The 19406-nt window shown below is 40.1% G+C and overlaps 2 protein-coding genes across 3 annotated transcripts in view; both read right to left on the reverse strand.

The window, feature by feature from the left end:
* The window catches only part of LOC111571822 (microtubule-associated protein 2-like), a 70839-nt gene extending 66031 nt beyond the window's left edge, over positions 1–4808 (reverse strand). Inside the window, exon 1 of the mRNA XM_035950468.2 lies at positions 4741–4808. The gene's annotated coding sequence lies outside the window, so the exon portion shown is untranslated. The remainder of the gene's footprint in view (positions 1–4740) is intronic.
* A 1077-nt stretch (positions 4809–5885) lies between these two features.
* acadl (acyl-CoA dehydrogenase long chain) lies at positions 5886–18355 on the reverse strand. 2 transcript variants are annotated; one of them, XM_023275175.3, is made up of 11 exons: positions 18191–18355; positions 16962–17132; positions 16697–16834; positions 16445–16609; positions 16289–16355; positions 16057–16221; positions 15861–15962; positions 8601–8714; positions 7806–7933; positions 7630–7716; positions 5886–7538 (listed from the first exon to the last, which is right to left on the reverse strand). In XM_023275175.3, the coding sequence occupies exons 1-11, from the start codon at positions 18277–18279 to the stop codon at positions 7445–7447; spliced, it is 1320 nt and encodes a 439-aa protein (XP_023130943.2). In that variant the 5' UTR covers positions 18280–18355; the 3' UTR covers positions 5886–7444. The 2 variants fall into 2 exon arrangements, with proteins under 2 accessions (XP_023130943.2, XP_054864651.1); XM_055008676.1 differs by lacking the exons at positions 5886–7538; positions 7630–7716; positions 7806–7933; positions 8601–8714 and adding exons at positions 11735–13370; positions 13462–13548; positions 13638–13765; positions 14436–14549.
* Between the last annotated feature and the right edge of the window lie 1051 nt (positions 18356–19406).

The following is a 19406-nucleotide window of genomic DNA, read 5'->3' on the forward strand; positions in this document are numbered from 1 at the left end:
GCTGCTGTGTGTGAAGTTGCAATGAATTGGGAGTTTCCATACATTGAAACTACTGCTTTGAGACACAGATGCATCCAAGCATCCACATGTGCACAGAAACTTGCAAACACTAACGTGGTAAAGACATGTTCTGGTTTAGTGAAGAATCTTCAAGCCCTGAGAAGCAATTTACCCTGAATCCTTAGAGACTTATTTCCATAACATTAGCATCCAACCTTCAACAGATGAACTGAAAAATACACTCACATTGACATGCAACTGTGAAAAAACCCTCACAAAGGCATGGAGAAACCTGATAAAGTCTGCATGGACTCCAATAATAAGCCTCATTCAGTTCTCCAGCACACTTCACTCAATGCATTAGCCTATAACCGCTGCCAGTCCGCTGTTTGCAAAAGGATGAGGAGGAAACAATCTAGCTGTTGTAGCTTGCACATCTGGAAATCATAAAGGTTCAGCACTACGCAGCTTAGTTGCAGCGCTAGGCTAACAGGACGTCCCTGGATCATTCAGGAAGAAGCTAATGCTCATTAGTGGTTTCTTCCCACTGTTGGCCCAGATCAGAGTCCGAGAAATCAGAACAGCCTCACATGTAACTGCTGCTGCCTCTAGTACATCATTTAGACTCCCATTAAGTCTTCTGAAAATACTTGAACTCCCATTAAGTCTTCTTAAAATACTTGGACAAGCGAAAAAATAACAGCAAACCAAGTGCCAGAATTTCAATTTTTCCTTTCATACATTATTAATTGAAAGAAAACGGAACATTGAAAAATGTGAGCTGACAACACAAGATTAAGTTTAAAGATTTCTAGTTATTTTGTAGATGTTTACCTCATTATAGCAAAATGTAGTTTAAAAATTGGTATAAATTTGTGCAACATTCGCCAAATTTCTGCTGATGTAAGAAAGAACATTGTCCTCCTACATACAGTAATTGTTTTCCTTCAGTGAAAGTGCAATTCATTAAAAATTCCTTTGCTCTTTTAATTGCAAAGTCAACAAATGCAGCCAAATTTGAATGATTTACTAACATTAAAACAGACACAGTGACCAGCTGGCTGCATGTAACTACAGACACTACCATAATATTCTCCAAAATATGTCAGCAGTCCAGTTGCTTGCATTCTCATGTGCCAATTAGGGCTGTGAAACCACAGAGAGTGAGTTAAAGCTGGACTATATGTCATAACCCCACCAAGACAGAGACACATAAACTTCCTGCAATAGCCGCGTGTGAACATGCAGCACAGTTTTTGCCTGGAATGTGTTGTTGACCACACAAACTGCTCCAAAGAAAGACAGCTTTCTGGAGGAGAAACCGAAGTTTGTGGCACATGGATCAACACGGAGTGGATTTGCTGTACGCAAGCCAAGTCAACCTGTGCAAACTGAACCCCTCTGGTAGGCGGGTTGTGAAGAAGAACTTCTTTCCTACACATTCTCTCTCTCACTTCTGCAGTCTCGCGTACAACCTCCCATTATCACGCTCACCTAATGGATTAGCTAACACGGTTATGACACAAGATCGGAAGCGAGAGCAGCAGAGAATATTACGCATGCCAATTTCTGAGGGAGCTTGCTATTGACTGTAAGAATGCCCTGCATGAGTGTCCTCTCTGTCGAGGAGCATCGTCCGTGAGGAATGAAATGTGACAATAGCTGTCAGGGTTTGTTTGAGAAAACTGGCTGCTAGTCAGCCATGGATGGAGCTCTGATACAAGGGCAGTGGATGAATGATTAGAGAGACTGTCCTGGTCCAAGGAGGTCACTGGACGGATCTTAGCACCAGATAAGCTGTAGTTATCAAACTGAACACATCAATAAATCATCTAAACACATAGGGCTTCATTGTACCAGCTGTTCTCCCTACATCTGGGCTGCAGACTGTAGGTGGTGCTTTAATGTGATGCAAAAACTGTGAATTTTTCTAAGCACAGAGTGAGAAAGGACCATTCAAACACATCTTTTGCAGCTGGCAAGCAAACATCCATCTGTCCGCTGTTGTTACAGCATGTTGTTTACTTTCTCTTTATAAATATGGAGAGTAATTTTATTAGCAATATTTTTTTTCTTTCTTTTTCTTGAACAAGACACTTACACTTTAAAAATGGCCTTGGAGAACAGCTTCAACTACGTGCTCCAAGTTCATTCATTCTGGTATTTATTTACTCCCCTTTTACAACTTTATTCTTCCCTGTCAAAAAGTAAATAAATCCTAGGCGCCCAATTAGCAGTGAAGTAAGCACAGAAAAGAAACAAGGTTGGAGAGTGCATGTATGTGTGGGTGCTCTGCACATGCAGGTCAGTAGGCCGTTTGGTTCCTCTGACGTATTTGAATTAGATTAGGTCCCTCTCACAGTCAAGACTTAATCACGTACTAAAAGCACAGTTCTGCCATCTCCCATTAGACACCTGTAGTGCAAAAGGCCTCAGACAGGAGGAGCAGCAGGGGACAAAGACACGTTCTAAGTCGGAAAACATCTGTGACTGTGGTGCTAGACTGCACTGTGTTCACCTACTTGACTAAACCAGAATGCACCAACGCACAAATTACGCTGTTACCTTAAAAACCCATTACACACAGTTGCAGTCTGCACCACATGCTCCCCTCCAAAAACCAAACAATCTGCAAACAATTCCAGGAACTGATCTTTACTCCAAACATGAGTTCAATACAATCCCTTCTCACTAGCCAAAAAGGCGTCTTAATTTCAGTGAAGCGCACAGTGGTTCTGTGGTTTCAGACTTTGACGGTGCACCTAACCAGAATTGACGTTGGGAAATATACTTATCGTTCCCGCGAGGCACAGGGAGGCAGATTGGGTTTCCTGGTGGTTGGAAATGTAAGAAGTGTCAAAATGTATGGCTTATACACACTCCCAATTTGCACTGGAATTAAACAAGAATTTAAATTTAAATAATAGCTTATGCAAGTGAGCACACAACCTGTTGTGTCCTGATTAAGGCCATTTCAATTAGTCAACCAGTGATTAGACTCAGCCCAATCTGGCTTGAGAGAGGCTTGTCCTTGCAGGGGAAACTCTATACACATCTTTCTGTTCGTATTGCTAATGCATTTTGTCAACCTCCATTTGGCCTGAGCTAAGAAAGGCCTAATCTATGTTAAATGGCAAAGAAGATTGGGTAAGAAATGGCTTCGAGTTCATGCTTTGAATAGCAGTCAACACTGAAATAAGCATGTATGGTCATACTGCATGTATGCTTCTCCCAGTGTTTTGGATTGCATGTGAATTTAATTGACACCCAAGTAGTGGTGCTATGGTTAAATCAATAAACCTTGCCATCACATGGGACTATATCTGTAAATCTAAATCCATACAGGAAAAACCTTGACTAAAATAGAAAGGCTTTTTCTTGCTCGGTAATTTTTGGGTTTGCCTGTCCTTGTCACATCAGACAAAAGTCAGTTTCTTCTTTATTTTAGTTGCTGCTAGTCAAACAAACTCCTGAACGTTTACTTCACTTTGTGATCAAATTGAACCCCAATGATTAAGCAAACACAATACATTAAACCAAACACTAACAGAGGCTCAGGTTGCTAAAACAAAAACAAAGACCGACATGAGTTGCAAAAAGAATCCAACATCAGTGTCATCCACGCTTTTATCTCTTCCAGACGTGACTTGAAACATCCAAAGCCTGTAGCTGATACAGAAAAGTGACCATTTTAGACCAGCCCTTGCTACGCTGCAGTGGCTACCAGTGAGATTTAGCTTTTATTGCTTGATCAGTCTGGCTCCGGGTTGTATCTGCAGTCTTAACTCCCTATGAGCTTGATGGCTGCTTGAGGCTATATATATATATATATATATATATATATATATATATATATATATATATATATATATATATATATATATATATATATATATATATATATATATGTATAGGCAGAGAGAGAGAGTCTCTCATCACAGCCACCAGGCACCGAGAATCAGGATTGATTATTAAATGGCTTTCTTGTGCCATAGCAGATAAACATATTCATTTCACGCATATAAAATTCTAGCATTAAAGTAACTGAAGTGATTTATATTAAAAATGCATGAAAACAAACATTTGCTAATGAAAGGTGGCAATGCCAGCAAGGGCAAGAGAATAAGATGCCAACTTTAAGCTGGGCTACTCCCATATCTACAATGCATGGCCACAGGCAGGACATTATCCAGAATATATTCATTGAGATGTCTACATTTTAAATAATCTGCGTTTCTGCTCAGTAAATTCGCTGACTTTCCCCTCAGACATGCAGGTGAATCCGTTGCTGCAGTGGTTTCGCCGGTTTCAGCACCTTGCAGGCGTGGACCAGAACAAAAGGCTGCAGCGGCGGAGAGAGGCGCACCAGAACGCAGCAAGACAGCGACAAACACCGCAAATAAACACAATATAGCACTATATAAAAAAATAAATAAATCAGCGGACCGAGCTCCAAATTGTAAACCCCACATCTTTAGTGAAAAGCGACAAATGACTAACTCCATGTCGAGGTTTTAACACATCGAACTCCGCATTCATATCTCCAAATTCATAACTGCACATCACACCATGACGCGCAGAGGATTAGTGGACAGCAATATTTATGCGCACACTTTCTCAGATACTTTCGCAGCAGTCACTGTTGCATCAAAATGCCTGCAACTTCCCATTCATGCTTGTTTGAACGATCAGAAAGCCTCACTTGCCAAAGATGATAAAACAAAGTGCTTCAGTTCTTACCTGTAGGTTTAGGCTGCTGAGCGGCACTAATGCCCTTGTGTGTGAAAGGAGCTGTAGTGACAATGAAAGCGGTATGAAGCACTGTGATCCCTCCCATTGCAAATTAAGCTACCGTAAATGCAGCAGTACGGGCGCAAGAGGGATTATATGTGGCTGCACTGCATGTCAGCCAATTCTGCTCTGTGATTTAGTGAATACTGTGCATCATCTTTGCAATATGCAACAAATGAACCCTTCCACAGTACATAACATTGTCTAGTGATTTGAATGCCACACAGATGCAACGAAAAATGAAATGTCAAGCAATTGTTCAAAGGCTTCTGCATCTCCACCACTATAATTGGCTGGTTTGCTGAAAGGGGGAAGCACTCTGTCCGCAGTGAGTCTGAGCTGAAGCACTGGGGTGTGGCTGTTGCTGAGGAGAGATGAAGAAGAGAGGGGGAAAGAGAGAGAGGGGGGAGATGGGGATAATGTGGAAGTGGTGCCAGGGGGGAAAAGAGGGAAGGAAGGGGGAGATGGACCACTGAAGAGGAGCTACACTTCTTTCATACCCCTCCAGGTGAGGTGTGGTGAGGATGATGTGTGTTTCCTTTGACAATGGGGCTTTTTTGGGAGGAATTTGAGCATGAGAGGTTTAGTTGCGTAAGGTTGCAAAGGCATGTTAATGCAGTTGATTGTACATGACTGTATTATTTAATCAGTAAAACTCACCGATACCCTGTAAAATGTTCAAACTTTGTAAAAAAAAAAAAGAAAAAAAAGAAAGCTTCAAATCATTCACCCACATTCAACAGTCTGCTTTTTTCCTGCTGCAATCACCGCAATGGAATCAAATGCGAGCCTGTCCATTTGTCATTCCTCTAACAGCTTTGTCCTTTCACTTACTGCCACCTATTGATGGATATCAGACAATGCACTGAGGATGCTGCTGTGTGAGAACATCTGCAACTCCGTGGGTCTTTATATACATTATTTTCAACTCTAACCTTTGGCAGACCTGCTCCCAACATCAATGCTAACGCCAGCTGTCCCTCAAATACGGCAAAAATGTTGTCATATCAACAATTTAAATGATTTTCCCACAGCATGTGCATAAATGAATGAAGTTATATTGTAAGTACAGAAAACAAAGACATGTAAAGATGTCAAATGAGGTCATATAACTTTAATTGATGCTCTGAGCACTTTTTAATTCTAATTCAATGATGCAGAAACTATAGTTTAAATATTTTGTTCATTCTGATTAACACTGACCAGTAAAACATATTATTGAATATTAATTTGACCAAGTGGACACAAAAGCAGCTAATGAGTTTCAGTCAGTAATAGCTTTCAGTACATGTTACATGCAATCTGCTATCTCTCAATACAATACAACAATACAACGACTAATACAAGACTAAAAAAAGAAAATCAGGTAGTGAATTTACCAAAGTTGTATATTTGACAATGGCTTTCAGCAATCAGTGATTTTTGTTATGTACATAGAGAGAATGTTAGATTCAAATGACACCACTCCAAATGATGCTCAATAATAGTTGAAAAAAAAGCAAGCTCACAAGTTTGCCAAGACAACTTAAAAAAAGTTAACATGTCAATGTTCAAGTGAATACTACTGGTTCCAAGCGAATGTGTGCAATTTTAGCTTGACAGCTACAAATGACAATTACAGGACAATGCGAAAAACTGTAGAGCAACGAGAAAACAGTCATGAAGTCAGTAAACTTACTTAGTGATGTCATTTAAACAGCAATTGCTTTTTAAAGTTTACCAACACTAGTTGTACCAGTAAAACTGCTAAATGTACTGAATGAAGTAAAAGTTTAATGCAGAGTCTGTGATTGCTCCTATTTAGCTGCTATGCCTTCAAAAAAGTATTCACTCGGAAAAAAAAAACTTACTGACTGTGGAAGGCAGAGACTAGTGAGGGAGGCCACCAAGACACTTCAAGGTCTTCAAGGGGACTGCAACTTGGGAGATGATTTGTTTGTGTTGCAAGACAATGATTCGAAGCACACAGACAAAGAAATGGTTTAAAGTCAAGATGAATGTTCTGCCGTGGCCGAAACAGAGCCCAGATCTCAATATAGAAGAATTTGGCTAGATTTGAAAATGACTGCTCAATCCCTTAGAAAAACTGACAGAGCTTGAGCTGTTTTGCAAAGAAAAATTGGGTAAAATTACAGTGTCCAGATGTGCAAGGCTGACTGAGACAATACAGTAATTGTTGCAAAAAGTGCATCTAAAAATACTGACTTGAAGTCAGTATTTAGGGGATGAATACTTACAATACACACTAATTTTATAGAAATGTTTCACTTTGACATGAAGAGTTTTTTGTATACTATTGTCAAAAAAAAAGGGTAAATAATTATGTCACTGTGTGCTGTATTTTACTGTCCTCTAGTGGATAACAAGGAAATATTCACTAAATTTGACAAAAAGTGTTTTGGATTAGAAAAGCACGCTCCAACATGAAGTTAAAAACTTTGATTTGTAAGATGAAAAAGGTGTTTTTCTTCAATTAAAACAGAGTCTTACCTCAACCCTACTACTCATATGAAAAATTCACCATTGTGTGATTTAGCTACATTCAAGGCTGTCTGCGATCACATTGACACTTTAAAAACCTTTTCCAGACAAAGTGCAAACCACCCCACATTGCACAGAACAGTGTTCTTCCACCATGAAACCTTCAAATGTCTCATTTCTGGCTGACGATGGTGCGAGCGATGAGCTCTTTCATGATCTCATTGGAGCCTCCATAGATGGGCTGTACACGGGAGTCCACAAACGCCCTGAGAAGACAGACAAGTTCAGCAGCTTGGTAATAGACCGGCACACAAACAAACAATATGTGATTCCTTCCTGTTGTAAAGTGACACTAACTTGGCGATGGGGTATTCCCACATGTAGCCCCAGCCTCCGTGTAGCTGCAGGCACTGAGTAGCCACCCTGTTCTGGAGGTCTGACGCCCTGGAGATGAGATGAAGGATGTTAGCGCGAGGACACAACATGCCGCAACCTGTTACTGATATTAGAAGTCCAAAAAAATACACTCTCACCAAAATTTGGCCATGGAGGCTGTGGAGGAATCCAGGCGTTTCTCAGCATGAAGCTGAAGGCAGTTATCTACAAAGGCTCGGCCCACACAGATCTCAGTCTTCAGCTCTGCCAGCTTGTGTTGCACAGTCTGTGAAAAAAATAAAAGATGCAATGATATTTTGATTCTAAAGCCAGTGCAGAAAATGTTAAGCGCAGTTCAAGTACAGTCCTTGAAATTAACCCTCTGAACTCCAAGCAGTTTCTAGGCAATTTCTTTGCTCCTGTCATGTTTTTCTTCATTGTAGGATGGTTTTTCACTGCAATAGAATTTCTTTCACATCTAGAATTACAGAGAACTCAAAAATAGCTTTTGAGCAGCATAACAAACTTCTATTTATTTGTTTTACAAAAAATGATGTAATCAATGTGTGCAACATTTTTTCCTGCAAGCGTTACAGATATAGGATAAACAAATGGTGATTCTACATAGTAAAAATATTTTACAACCTAGATTTTTCCATTTGTACAGCTGCTCTGTAAAAATACAGTCCATTTCAGGCAAGAAGCAAGGGCTTCATGTGGGCACTGAGGAGTGCAGACTATGAATAAGTGTGTCATACAACTTCACTTCAAAGGAATCCGACTAACCCTTTACTGTTAACTCCTAGGTTTAAAAGTTCTGTAGTCTGTTTGAAGTTCAGTGCTTAATCTTAAAAGAAAGTACACTCTCTACCTGACTGGGACCTCAACAGTTTTTTCTTGATAATGAGCACTGAAAATCAAACATTTTCTGAAGGAAACCTCATTATACTGACCTGTAGGTGTGCGACTGTCTTGCCAAAAGCCTTTCGCTGCAACACATAGTTTCTTGTTTCCTCAAACATGAACTCACAGCTCGATACAGCCATGGTAGCAATAATAAGGCGCTCCTAAGGTGCAATAAAGAAAAAAAAACTATCAAAACATACCAATGGCAGATGACAGGGTGACTTGCATGGACATATCGTTGTAATGAAATAAACTAAAATGAACTAAGTGATATATAATACATAATAATGCAACACCAGACGAAATCAAAACTGATAGCAGTTGATCTAAGTGGGTAATTTTTGGGTTTGCCTGTCCTTGTCACATCAGACAAAAGTCAGTTTCTTCTTTATTTTAGTTGCTGCTAGTCAAACAAACTCCTGAACGTTTACTTCACTTTGTGATCAAATTGAACCCCAATGATTAAGCAAACACAATACATTAAACCAAACACTAACAGAGGCTCAGGTTGCTAAAACAAAAACAAAGACCGACATGAGTTGCAAAAAGAATCCAACATCAGTGTCATCCACGCTTTTATCTCTTCCAGACGTGACTTGAAACATCCAAAGCCTGTAGCTGATACAGAAAAGTGACCATTTTAGACCAGCCCTTGCTACGCTGCAGTGGCTACCAGTGAGATTTAGCTTTTATTGCTTGATCAGTCTGGCTCCGGGTTGTATCTGCAGTCTTAACTCCCTATGAGCTTGATGGCTGCTTGAGGCTATATATATATATATATATATATATATATATATATATATATATATATGTGTATAGGCAGAGAGAGAGAGTCTCTCATCACAGCCACCAGGCACCGAGAATCAGGATTGATTATTAAATGGCTTTCTTGTGCCATAGCAGATAAACATATTCATTTCACGCATATAAAATTCTAGCATTAAAGTAACTGAAGTGATTTATATTAAAAATGCATGAAAACAAACATTTGCTAATGAAAGGTGGCAATGCCAGCAACGGCAAGAGAATAAGATGCCTACTATAAGCTGGGCTACTCCCGTATCTACAATGCATGGCCACAGGCAGGACATTATCCAGAATATATTCATTGAGATGTCTACATTTTAAATAATCTGCGTTTCTGCTCAGTAAATTCGCTGACTTTCCCCTCAGACATGCAGGTGAATCCGTTGCTGCAGTGGTTTCGCCGGTTTCAGCACCTTGCAGGCGTGGACCAGAACAAAAGGCTGCAGCGGCGGAGAGAGGCGCACCAGAACGCAGCAAGACAGCGACAAACACCGCAAATAAACACAATATAGCGCTTTAAAAAAAATAAATAAATCAGCGGACCGAGCTCCAAATTGTAAACCCCACATCTTTAGTGAAAAGCGACAAATGACTAACTCCATGTCGAGGTTTTAACACATCGAACTCCGCATTTATATCTCCAAATTCATAACTGCACATCACACCATGACGCGCAGAGGATTAGTGGACAGCAATATTTATGCGCACACTTTCTCAGAAACTTTCGCAGCAGTCACTGTTGCATCAAAATGCCTGAAACTTCCCACTCATGTTGGTTTGAACGATCAGAAAGCCTCACTTGCCAAAGATGATAAAACAAAGTGCTTCAGTTCTTACCTGTAGGTTTAGGCTGCTGAGCGGCACTAATGCCCTTGTGTGTGAAAGGAGCTGTAGTGACAATGAAAGCGGTATGAAGCACTGTGATCCCGCCCATTGCAAATTAAGCTACCGTAAATGCAGCAGTACGGGCGCAAGAGGGATTATATGTGGCTGCACTGCATGTCAGCCAATTCTGCTCTGTGATTTAGTGAATACTGTGTATCATCTTTTCAATATGCAACAAATGAACCCTTTCACAGTACATAACATTGTCTAGTGATTTGAATGCCACACAGATGCAACGAAAAATGAAATGTCAAGCAATTGTTCAAAGGCTTCTGCATCTCCACCACTATAATTGGCTGGTTTGCTGAAAGGGGGAAGCACTCTGTCCGCAGTGAGTCTGAGCTGAAGCACTGGGGTGTGGCTGTTGCTGAGGAGAGATGGAGAAGAGAGGGGGGAAAGAGAGAGAGAGGAAAGGGGGATAATGTGGAAGTGGTGCCAGGGGGGAAAAGAGGGAAGGAAGGGGGAGATGGACCACTGAAGAGGAGCTACACTTCTTTCACACCCCTCCAGGTGAGGTGTGGTGAGGATGATGTGTGTTTCCTTTGACAATGTGGCTTTTTTGGGAGGAATTTGAGCATGAGAGGTTTAGATGCGTAAGGATGCAAAGGCATGTTAATGCAGTTGATTGTACATGACTGTAGTATTTAATCAGTAAAACTCACCGATACCCTGTAAAATGTTCAAACTTTGTAAAAAAAAAAAAAAAAAAAAAAAAAAAAAGCTTCAAATCATTCACCCACATTCAACAGTCTTTTTTCCTGCTGCAATCACCGCAATGGAATCAAATGCGAGCCTGTCCATTTGCCGTTCCTCTAACAGCTTTGTCCTTTCACTTACTGCCACCTATTGATGGAAATCAGACAATGCACTGAGGATGCTGCTGTGTGAGAACATCTGCAACACCGTGGGTCTTTATATACATTATTTTCAACTCTAACATTTGGCAGACCTGCTCCCAACATCAATGCTAACGCCAGCTGTCCCTCAAATACGGCAAAAATGTTGTCATATCAACAATTTAAATGATTTTCCCACAGCATGTGCATAAATGGGCTGCACAGTGGCGTAGTGGTTAGCACTTTCGCCTTGCAGCGAGAAGGTCCCTGGTTCGCGTCCCGGCTTTCCCGGGATCTTTCTGCATGGAGTTTGCATGTTCTCCCTGTGCATGCGTGGGTTTTCTCCGGGTACTCCGGCTTCCTCCCACAGTCCAAAAATATGCTGAGGTTAATTGATTATTCTAAATTGCCCGTAGGTGTGAATGTGAGAGTGCTTGTTTGTCTATATATGTAGCCCTGCGACAGACTGGCGACCTGTCTAGGGTGTCCCCTGCCTTCACCTGAGTCAGCTGGGATAGGCTCCAGCACCCCCCGCGACCCTAGTGAGGATTAAGCGGTGTATAGATAATGGATGGATGGATGTGCATAAATGAATGAAGTTATATTGTAAGTACAGAAAACAAAGAAATGTAAAGATGTCAAATGAGGTCATATAACTTTAACTGATGCTCTGAGCACTTTTTTTATTCTTATTCAATGATGCAGAAAGTATAGTTTCAATATTTTGTTCATTCTGATTAACACTGGCCAGTAAAACATATTATTGAATATTAATTTGATCAAGTGGACACAAAAGCAGCTAATGAGTTTCAGTCAGTAATAGCTTTCAGTAGATGTTACATGTAATCTGCTATCTCTCAATACAACAATACAACGACTAATACAAATGCAAGACTAAAAACAAATCAGGTAATGAATTTACCAAAGTTGTACATTTGAGAATGGCTTTCAGCAATCAGTGATTTTTGTTATGTACATAGAGAGAATGTTAGATTCAAATGACACCACTCCAAATGATGCTCAATAATAGTTGAAAAAAAGCCAGCTCACAAGTTTGCCAAGACAACTTAAAAAAAGTTAACATGTCAATGTTCAAGTGAATACTACTGGTTCCAAGCAAATGTGTGCAATTTTAGCTTGACAGCTACAAATGACAATTACAGGACAATGCGAAAAACTGTAGAGTAAGGAGAAAACAGTCATGAAGTCAGTAAACTCACTTAGTGATGTCATTTAAACAGCAATTGCTTTTTAAAGTTTACCAACACTAGTTGTACCAGTAAAACTGCTAAATGTACTGAATGAAGTAAAAGTTTAATGCAGAGTCTGTGATTGTTCCTATTTAGCTGCTATGCCTTCAAAAAAGTATTCACTCGGAAAAAAAAAACTTACTGACTGTGGAAGGCAGAGACTAGTGAGGGAGGCCACCAAGACACTTCAAGGTCTTCAAGGGGACTGCAACTTGGGAGATGATTTGTTTGTGTTGCAAGACAATGATTCGAAGCACACAGACAAAGAAATGGTTTAAAGTCAAGATGAATGTTCTGCCGTGGCCGAAACAGAGCCCAGATCTCAATATAGAAGAATTTGGCTAGATTTGAAAATGACTGCTCAATCCCTTAGAAAAACTGACAGAGCTTGAGCTGTTTTGCAAAGAAAAATTGGGTAAAATTACAGTGTCCAGATGTGCAAGGCTGACTGAGACAATACAGTAATTGTTGCAAAAAGTGCATCTAAAAATACTGACTTGAAGTCAGTATTTAGGGGATGAATACTTACAATACACACTAATTTTATAGAAATGTTTCACTTTGACATGAAGAGTTTTTTGTATACTATTGTCAAAAAAAAAGGGTAAATAATTATGTCACTGTGTGCTGTATTTTACTGTCCTCTAGTGGATAACAAGGAAATATTCACTAAATTTGACAAAAAGTGTTTTGGATTAGAAAAGCACGCTCCAACATGAAGTTAAAAACTTTGATTTGTAAGATGAAAAAGGTGTTTTTCTTCAATTAAAACAGAGTCTTACCTCAACCCTACTACTCATATGAAAAATTCACCATTGTGTGATTTAGCTACATTCAAGGCTGTCTGCGATCACATTGACACTTTAAAAACCTTTTCCAGACAAAGTGCAAACCACCCCACATTGCACAGAACAGTGTTCTTCCACCATGAAACCTTCAAATGTCTCATTTCTGGCTGACGATGGTGCGAGCGATGAGCTCTTTCATGATCTCATTGGAGCCTCCATAGATGGGCTGTACACGGGAGTCCACAAACGCCCTGAGAAGACAGACAAGTTCAGCAGCTTGGTAATAGACCGGCACACAAACAAACAATATGTGATTCCTTCCTGTTGTAAAGTGACACTAACTTGGCGATGGGGTATTCCCACATGTAGCCCCAGCCTCCGTGTAGCTGCAGGCACTGAGTAGCCACCCTGTTCTGGAGGTCTGACGCCCTGGAGATGAGATGAAGGATGTTAGCGCGAGGACACAACATGCCGCAACCTGTTACTGATATTAGAAGTCCAAAAAAATACACTCTCACCAAAATTTGGCCATGGAGGCTGTGGAGGAATCCAGGCGTTTCTCAGCATGAAGCTGAAGGCAGTTATCTACAAAGGCTCGGCCCACACAGATCTCAGTCTTCAGCTCTGCCAGCTTGTGTTGCACAGTCTGTGAAAAAAATAAAAGATGCAATGATATTTTGATTCTAAAGCCAGTGCAGAAAATGTTAAGCGCAGTTCAAGTACAGTCCTTGAAATTAACCCTCTGAACTCCAAGCAGTTTCTAGGCAATTTCTTTGCTCCTGTCATGTTTTTCTTCATTGTAGGATGATTTTTTACTGCAATAGAATTTCTTTCACATCTAGAATTACAGAGAACTCAAAAAAAGCTTTTGAGCAGCATAACAAACTTCTATTTATTTGTTTTACAAAAAATGATATAATCAATGTGTGCAACATTTTTTCCTGCAAGCGTTACAGATATAGGATAAACAAATGGTGATTCTACATAGTAAAAATATTTTACAACCTCCATTTGTTTCCATACTTGTCTTATAGCTGCTCTATAAAAATAGTCCATTTCAGGCAAGAAGCAAGGGCTTCATGTGGGCACTGAGGAGTGCAGACTATGAATGTGTGTCATACAACTTCACTTCAAAGGAATCCGACTAACCCTTTACTGTTAACTCCTAGGTTTAAAAGTTCTGTAGTCTGTTTGAAGTTCAGTGCTTAATCTTAAAAGAAAGTACACTCTCTACCTGACTGGGACCTCAACAGTTTTTTCTTGATAATGAGCACTGAAAATCAAACATTTTCTGAAGGAAACCTCATTATACTGACCTGTAGGTGTGCGACTGTCTTGCCAAAAGCCTTTCGCTGCAACACATATTTTCTTGTTTCCTCAAACATGAACTCACAGCTCGATACAGCCATGGTAGCAATAATAAGGCGCTCCTAAGGTACAATAAAGAAAAAAAAAAACTATCAAAACATACCAATGGCAGATGACAGGGTGACTTGCATGGATGTATCGTTGTAATGAAATAAACTAAAATGAACTAAGTGGTATATAATACATAATAATGCAACACCAGACGAAATCAAAACTGATAGCAGTTGATCTAAGTGCCCAAATAACAAACATCCATCCATCCATCCATTATCTATACACCGCTTAATCCTCACTAGGGTCGCGGGGGGGCTGGAGCCTATCCCAGCTGACTCAGGTGAAGGCAGGGGACACCCTAGACAGGTCGCCAGTCTGTCGCAGGGCTACATACAGAGACAAACAAGCACTCTCACATTCACACCTACGGGCAATTTAGAATGATCAATTAACCTCAGCATATTTTTGGACTGTGGGAGGAAGCCGGAGTACCCGGAGAAAACCCACGCATGCACAGGGAGAACATGCAAACTCCATGCAGAAAGATCCCGGGAAAGCCGGGACGCAAACCAGGGACCTTATCGCTGCAAGGCGAAAGTGCTAACCACTATGCCACTGTGCAGCCCCAAATAACAAACAGTACTATATATTTTTAATTTTTCAAACTGTAAAACTGAAAGCTCAGGACTCAATCTGATGACAGCCACGACGTAACAAACTATTTAACGACAGCTAACTTGTCTGATGTGAAGAAAAGTAGACAGTGTGACCTGCTGTTAGATGCTAATCAATACTTAGTCCGTGTCAAGCACAATTTATAATTAAAACGAATTAATGAAGCTACGGCTGTTGTTCCATTTGCAAATGGGAACAATGTAAGTCTCTCCTCATGCTGCAGATGTTTAATAAATAATGGAAAAACTCCTAATAGCAAGAAGTAACAAAGGCAACTGTGATTCTGTGAGTAACAGCTCACCTGATTAATGTTATGGAACTGGGCCTACATAGTGTGGCTTGCTGTCAGATTCTGGCTCAGACTGATCCACTCTCAATGCTCTTTTGGGGAGAATTTGTAATTCTAAGAATTTAATGAAGTGAATAGTGTTGCAATGATCCACTTGCACAAATGTACGCAACTCTCTCTCCTTGGAGACATTTGTAGATTGTACTGCAGTCTGATGATACAGGTATTTTGTAAAATGCAACAAATGTCAGCACCTGTTAACATTTATTACTAAAGAGTATTATTTATCTTTAAGCTATTAGTGTCCAGGGTGCGCACTCAGGCATGTTGTCCTTAGATTAATGATTCAGTGTGAATGGTTAAAGATTAAACAAAAAAGTGTAATTTTGGGTAAATTGTCCCATTTTCTTTTCACCTGAGGCAGTTCATTCATCAGGTAGTAGAAACCTTTGTTCGGTTCCCCCAAGAGGGCATCAGCTGGGAGACGCACATCCTCAAAAAACAGCTCAGCTGTGTCCTTCAAATGAAAGAGTAACAGCAGTAAGAGGACACAATTAATCGACTTCTGCATGACCTGGTGGACTGATCAAACCACCTCTGAACTCCAGTACCTGGGCCTTCAGACCAATCTTCTCCAACTTGCGTCCTTTTTGGAAGCCCTTCATGCCATTCTCCACCAGGAACAGACTGATGCCATGTGCCGCCGTCTTCGCCTCTCGGTTGGTCACTGTCACGACCACCACCAGATCAGACATCCAGCCGTTTGTAATAAACACCTGAAGATGGAAAATACTTCAAGCTGATGTCCAGATGCAATGAAGTGACTGGTTTTGCTTTCAGTACCTTGTTGCCATTCAGGATCCAGTCACTGCCGTCCCTCTTGGCATATGTCCTCACACCCTGAAGATCACTGAAAATATAAAAAGACCCAGTCATCAAAGCTACATTGCTACATTAGTGCTCATTTCTTTGATGTTACATCTATGCTTGAGTCCACACCTGCCTGCTCCTGGCTCTGTCATGGCAATGGCAGAAATGCATTTCCCAGCAGTCATTTGGGGAATGAAGCGATCAATCTGTTTCTTGCTACCATAGTTGATAATATAAGGCATCACAATGTCGGAGTGCAGTGAGAAACCTGGGCCTGAACAGTTGGAATACATTCTGGAGGACAAAAACAACATCTCTTTTAAAAAAAAAGTTACTCTGTGTCAGATATAAATAATAGTTTTCATATTACGGACAACTCACTGCTCCTCCCATGTGATTGCCGCAGAAAACAGGTCTCCTCCGATGCCGCCGTGGTCCTCTGGTACCATAACTCCCAGCAGACCTTGCTCACCAGCCTTCTCCCACACTTCCCTGCTCACTTGACCTGCCTTCTCCCACCTGGAACAAGGAGCAGAGATTAAGGTGAGGTTGGGAAAGACTGAAAATTAGTCCAGTGATAAATTAATTTTGTGCCTCTTTGCAACCACTTCAAACAGAGCTGGGTCAGGTTCTCGCCTCTACCTACTCTTTGTGGTGCGGAACTACTTCCTCTTGAAAAAAGCGTCGAACACTCTGTCTAAACATGTCGTGGTCCTCGTTAAAGATCCGACGAGTGCCGATGTCCATCAGGTTCTTGGCGCTGGAGGTCTCCGGTCGGGTTGAATGGACAGGCTGCTCAGCCTGACTGTGCTGTAATCTGGGGGAAAATGACAGAAATTTAACCACTCATATTCTGTTCTAAAGCAAGCATCTGATCACCTATGACAAATAAATTCTCTTCAGTGAAGCAACAGAAGGGTTTGACAGATGTGTTGCCAAGTGCATTTTGAAAGGGAATCACGAGATTTGCTGGGTGTCTCTGTTTAATATAATATCAAAACATTTTGCGCTAACCATGTGTAGTTCCATGAGATGATGTATGTTGTGAACTGGTGCTATGACTGAACAATTACTATTCCTCCATATCATAATCTCCTGGCATAAGGGAAGATGCTTGTTTGGTAAAGATCAAGCACCGCAGCATAAAGCACATCACCACTTTAAGATTTTAGTAGCAATGGCCAATTTTGCTTTGTGTTCACAAATCATCACAGATGGAAACTGGAAATTACAATACCAAAACAATTACTCACTATTAAATAATTATTTGACATTTTTAAGCAATGGCCAAGTTTGCTTTTTGTTGACAAATCATCACAGATGGAAACTGGAAATTACAATACCAAAACAATTACTCACTATTAAATAATTATTTGACATTTTTAAGCTATATATAATAGCAGTGTATATATTTTATGTTAAAATATATACACTGCAACGGCCATAAAAATGACAACATACAGCATAAACATTGCATATACATTACATACCAGTTAATACTGTGAATAAATTGCTAGATTCTTTGCTTTTTCGCTGTTGTTTCAAATATGGACTGTTGATGTTTAGTACGGTGGTTTGGATTATGTATTTAGCGGGTGACTTTTTACAAGGGAACTGTGTCAAAGGTTGCTGTGGCGAACTTCTACAGACTGATGTTGATTACAGCTGAAAACAGACACAGGTTTTGAAGTGCAATGTAAAAATACAACCATTTTCATGTAACTAAAACTACTTAATAAAAGTTGTTGAACGTTATTTATGGTAGCTACTAGCACAGACGTTACGAGAAAATACTTGACAGAAGAACTTAACTGGGATTTGCTGATACTGACATGTTTCTGCCCGATAACAAAGTGTATAAGCCCCATATTTCACCTTGCAACAGCCACAGAGAGAGCCTGTTCTCGTCCGGAGACATTTCTCAGTCCAAAAAGACAAGGTTTCACGATTCTTTTCATCAACATCTTGTTCAAAAAGCGACGAATTCAGACAAGATATCTATACGTTGACAGAGCAAAGATCGTCTATTAGCGTCGTGGCATCGACTTTGTAAGAAAGATGGACGTAGCTACCGCGACGTCACCCGTTGGTTTCCGCCCACCGCTTCGATACGTCAGAGCAGAGCATTTATTATTATTTATTTACATATTTATTCTTACAATTAACCTATCACATTACATATTTATTCATTATATTTACATATTTGTCATTCATCACTGTGAGGAAGAGCAGCGCCGATGTCCTCCTCATCCTTCCACTAATAACAATAATGCTGTAGATTCAGCTCCTCTCTTCATAATTCAACTTATCTTGTGACTGTTAAGTATTTACATTTCGCTGCCAGGCAACACATTATTATGTTATCCATTTATTACATACTTTTACACATCTTTACAGTCTACAACTGTTAAAAAATGTGGTTTTTAAAAGTGCAATAAAGGTAATAATGAAGCTCTTGCCCTGAGTGTGTTGACGTTATTCCGCATGTACGAAGGTTTTGTCTATGAAAATTGCATCAGAGTGAGACCTCATATTACTCTCGCTACTCTCAGTGCGGTTGGATTTCTTCTTCTACTAAAATTTGAGGTGGTGTTCTTTGCTCAGCTCTGACACCTATTGGTACAAAACAGACATTAGCTCCTCATTCCTTATAGAATGCAGGTTTTCATTTTACTTTATAAAGCTTTCAAAAACCCATCATTCTGACTTTTTGTGGAGTTTTCTATCTCATTCATTTTCTAATGTTTTATTGTTGACCCTTTAATGTATAATTGTCTTTCATAATGTTGTACAGTTGCCATTTTTTTGTAAAGCAGTCTGCAACTCCAGTTCTGAAAGGTGCTAAAGCAAAAATTATAGGTAAACTTTGACTGACCTGCTCCCAACATCAGCTCCAATGCCAACAGTTGATCAAAAAGATAAAGATGTTCTTGATTTAAATACTTTTCCTGCTATATATACATAAACTCGTGAGGTTCTACGGTTATCGTAAGAAGAAAAAAAACCATCAAAATTAAAAGAAAGGATTCAAATGAAGTCAGATCTCTTTAATCTGATGTTCTCAACACTTTGATAAACAATGCGCAACTGG

Source organism: Amphiprion ocellaris, chromosome 24 (assembly GCF_022539595.1).
Source record: "Amphiprion ocellaris isolate individual 3 ecotype Okinawa chromosome 24, ASM2253959v1, whole genome shotgun sequence".
NCBI lineage: Eukaryota > Metazoa > Chordata > Actinopteri > Pomacentridae > Amphiprion > Amphiprion ocellaris.

What these genes read in the sequence shown, in the direction of transcription:
- acadl (XM_023275175.3), bottom strand. Translation starts at nt 18,279, where the DNA reads ATGTTGATGAAAAGAATCGTGAAACCTTGTCTTTTTGGACTGAGAAAT. An exon ending in CTCTCTGTGGCTGTTGCAAG is followed by an intron (nt 17,133 to 18,190) that starts GTGAAATATGGG and finishes ATTTTCCCCCAG; the next exon opens with ATTACAGCACAGTCAGGCTG. An exon ending in GTAGTTCCGCACCACAAAGA is followed by an intron (nt 16,835 to 16,961) that starts GTAGGTAGAGGC and finishes TCCTTGTTCCAG; the next exon opens with GTGGGAGAAGGCAGGTCAAG.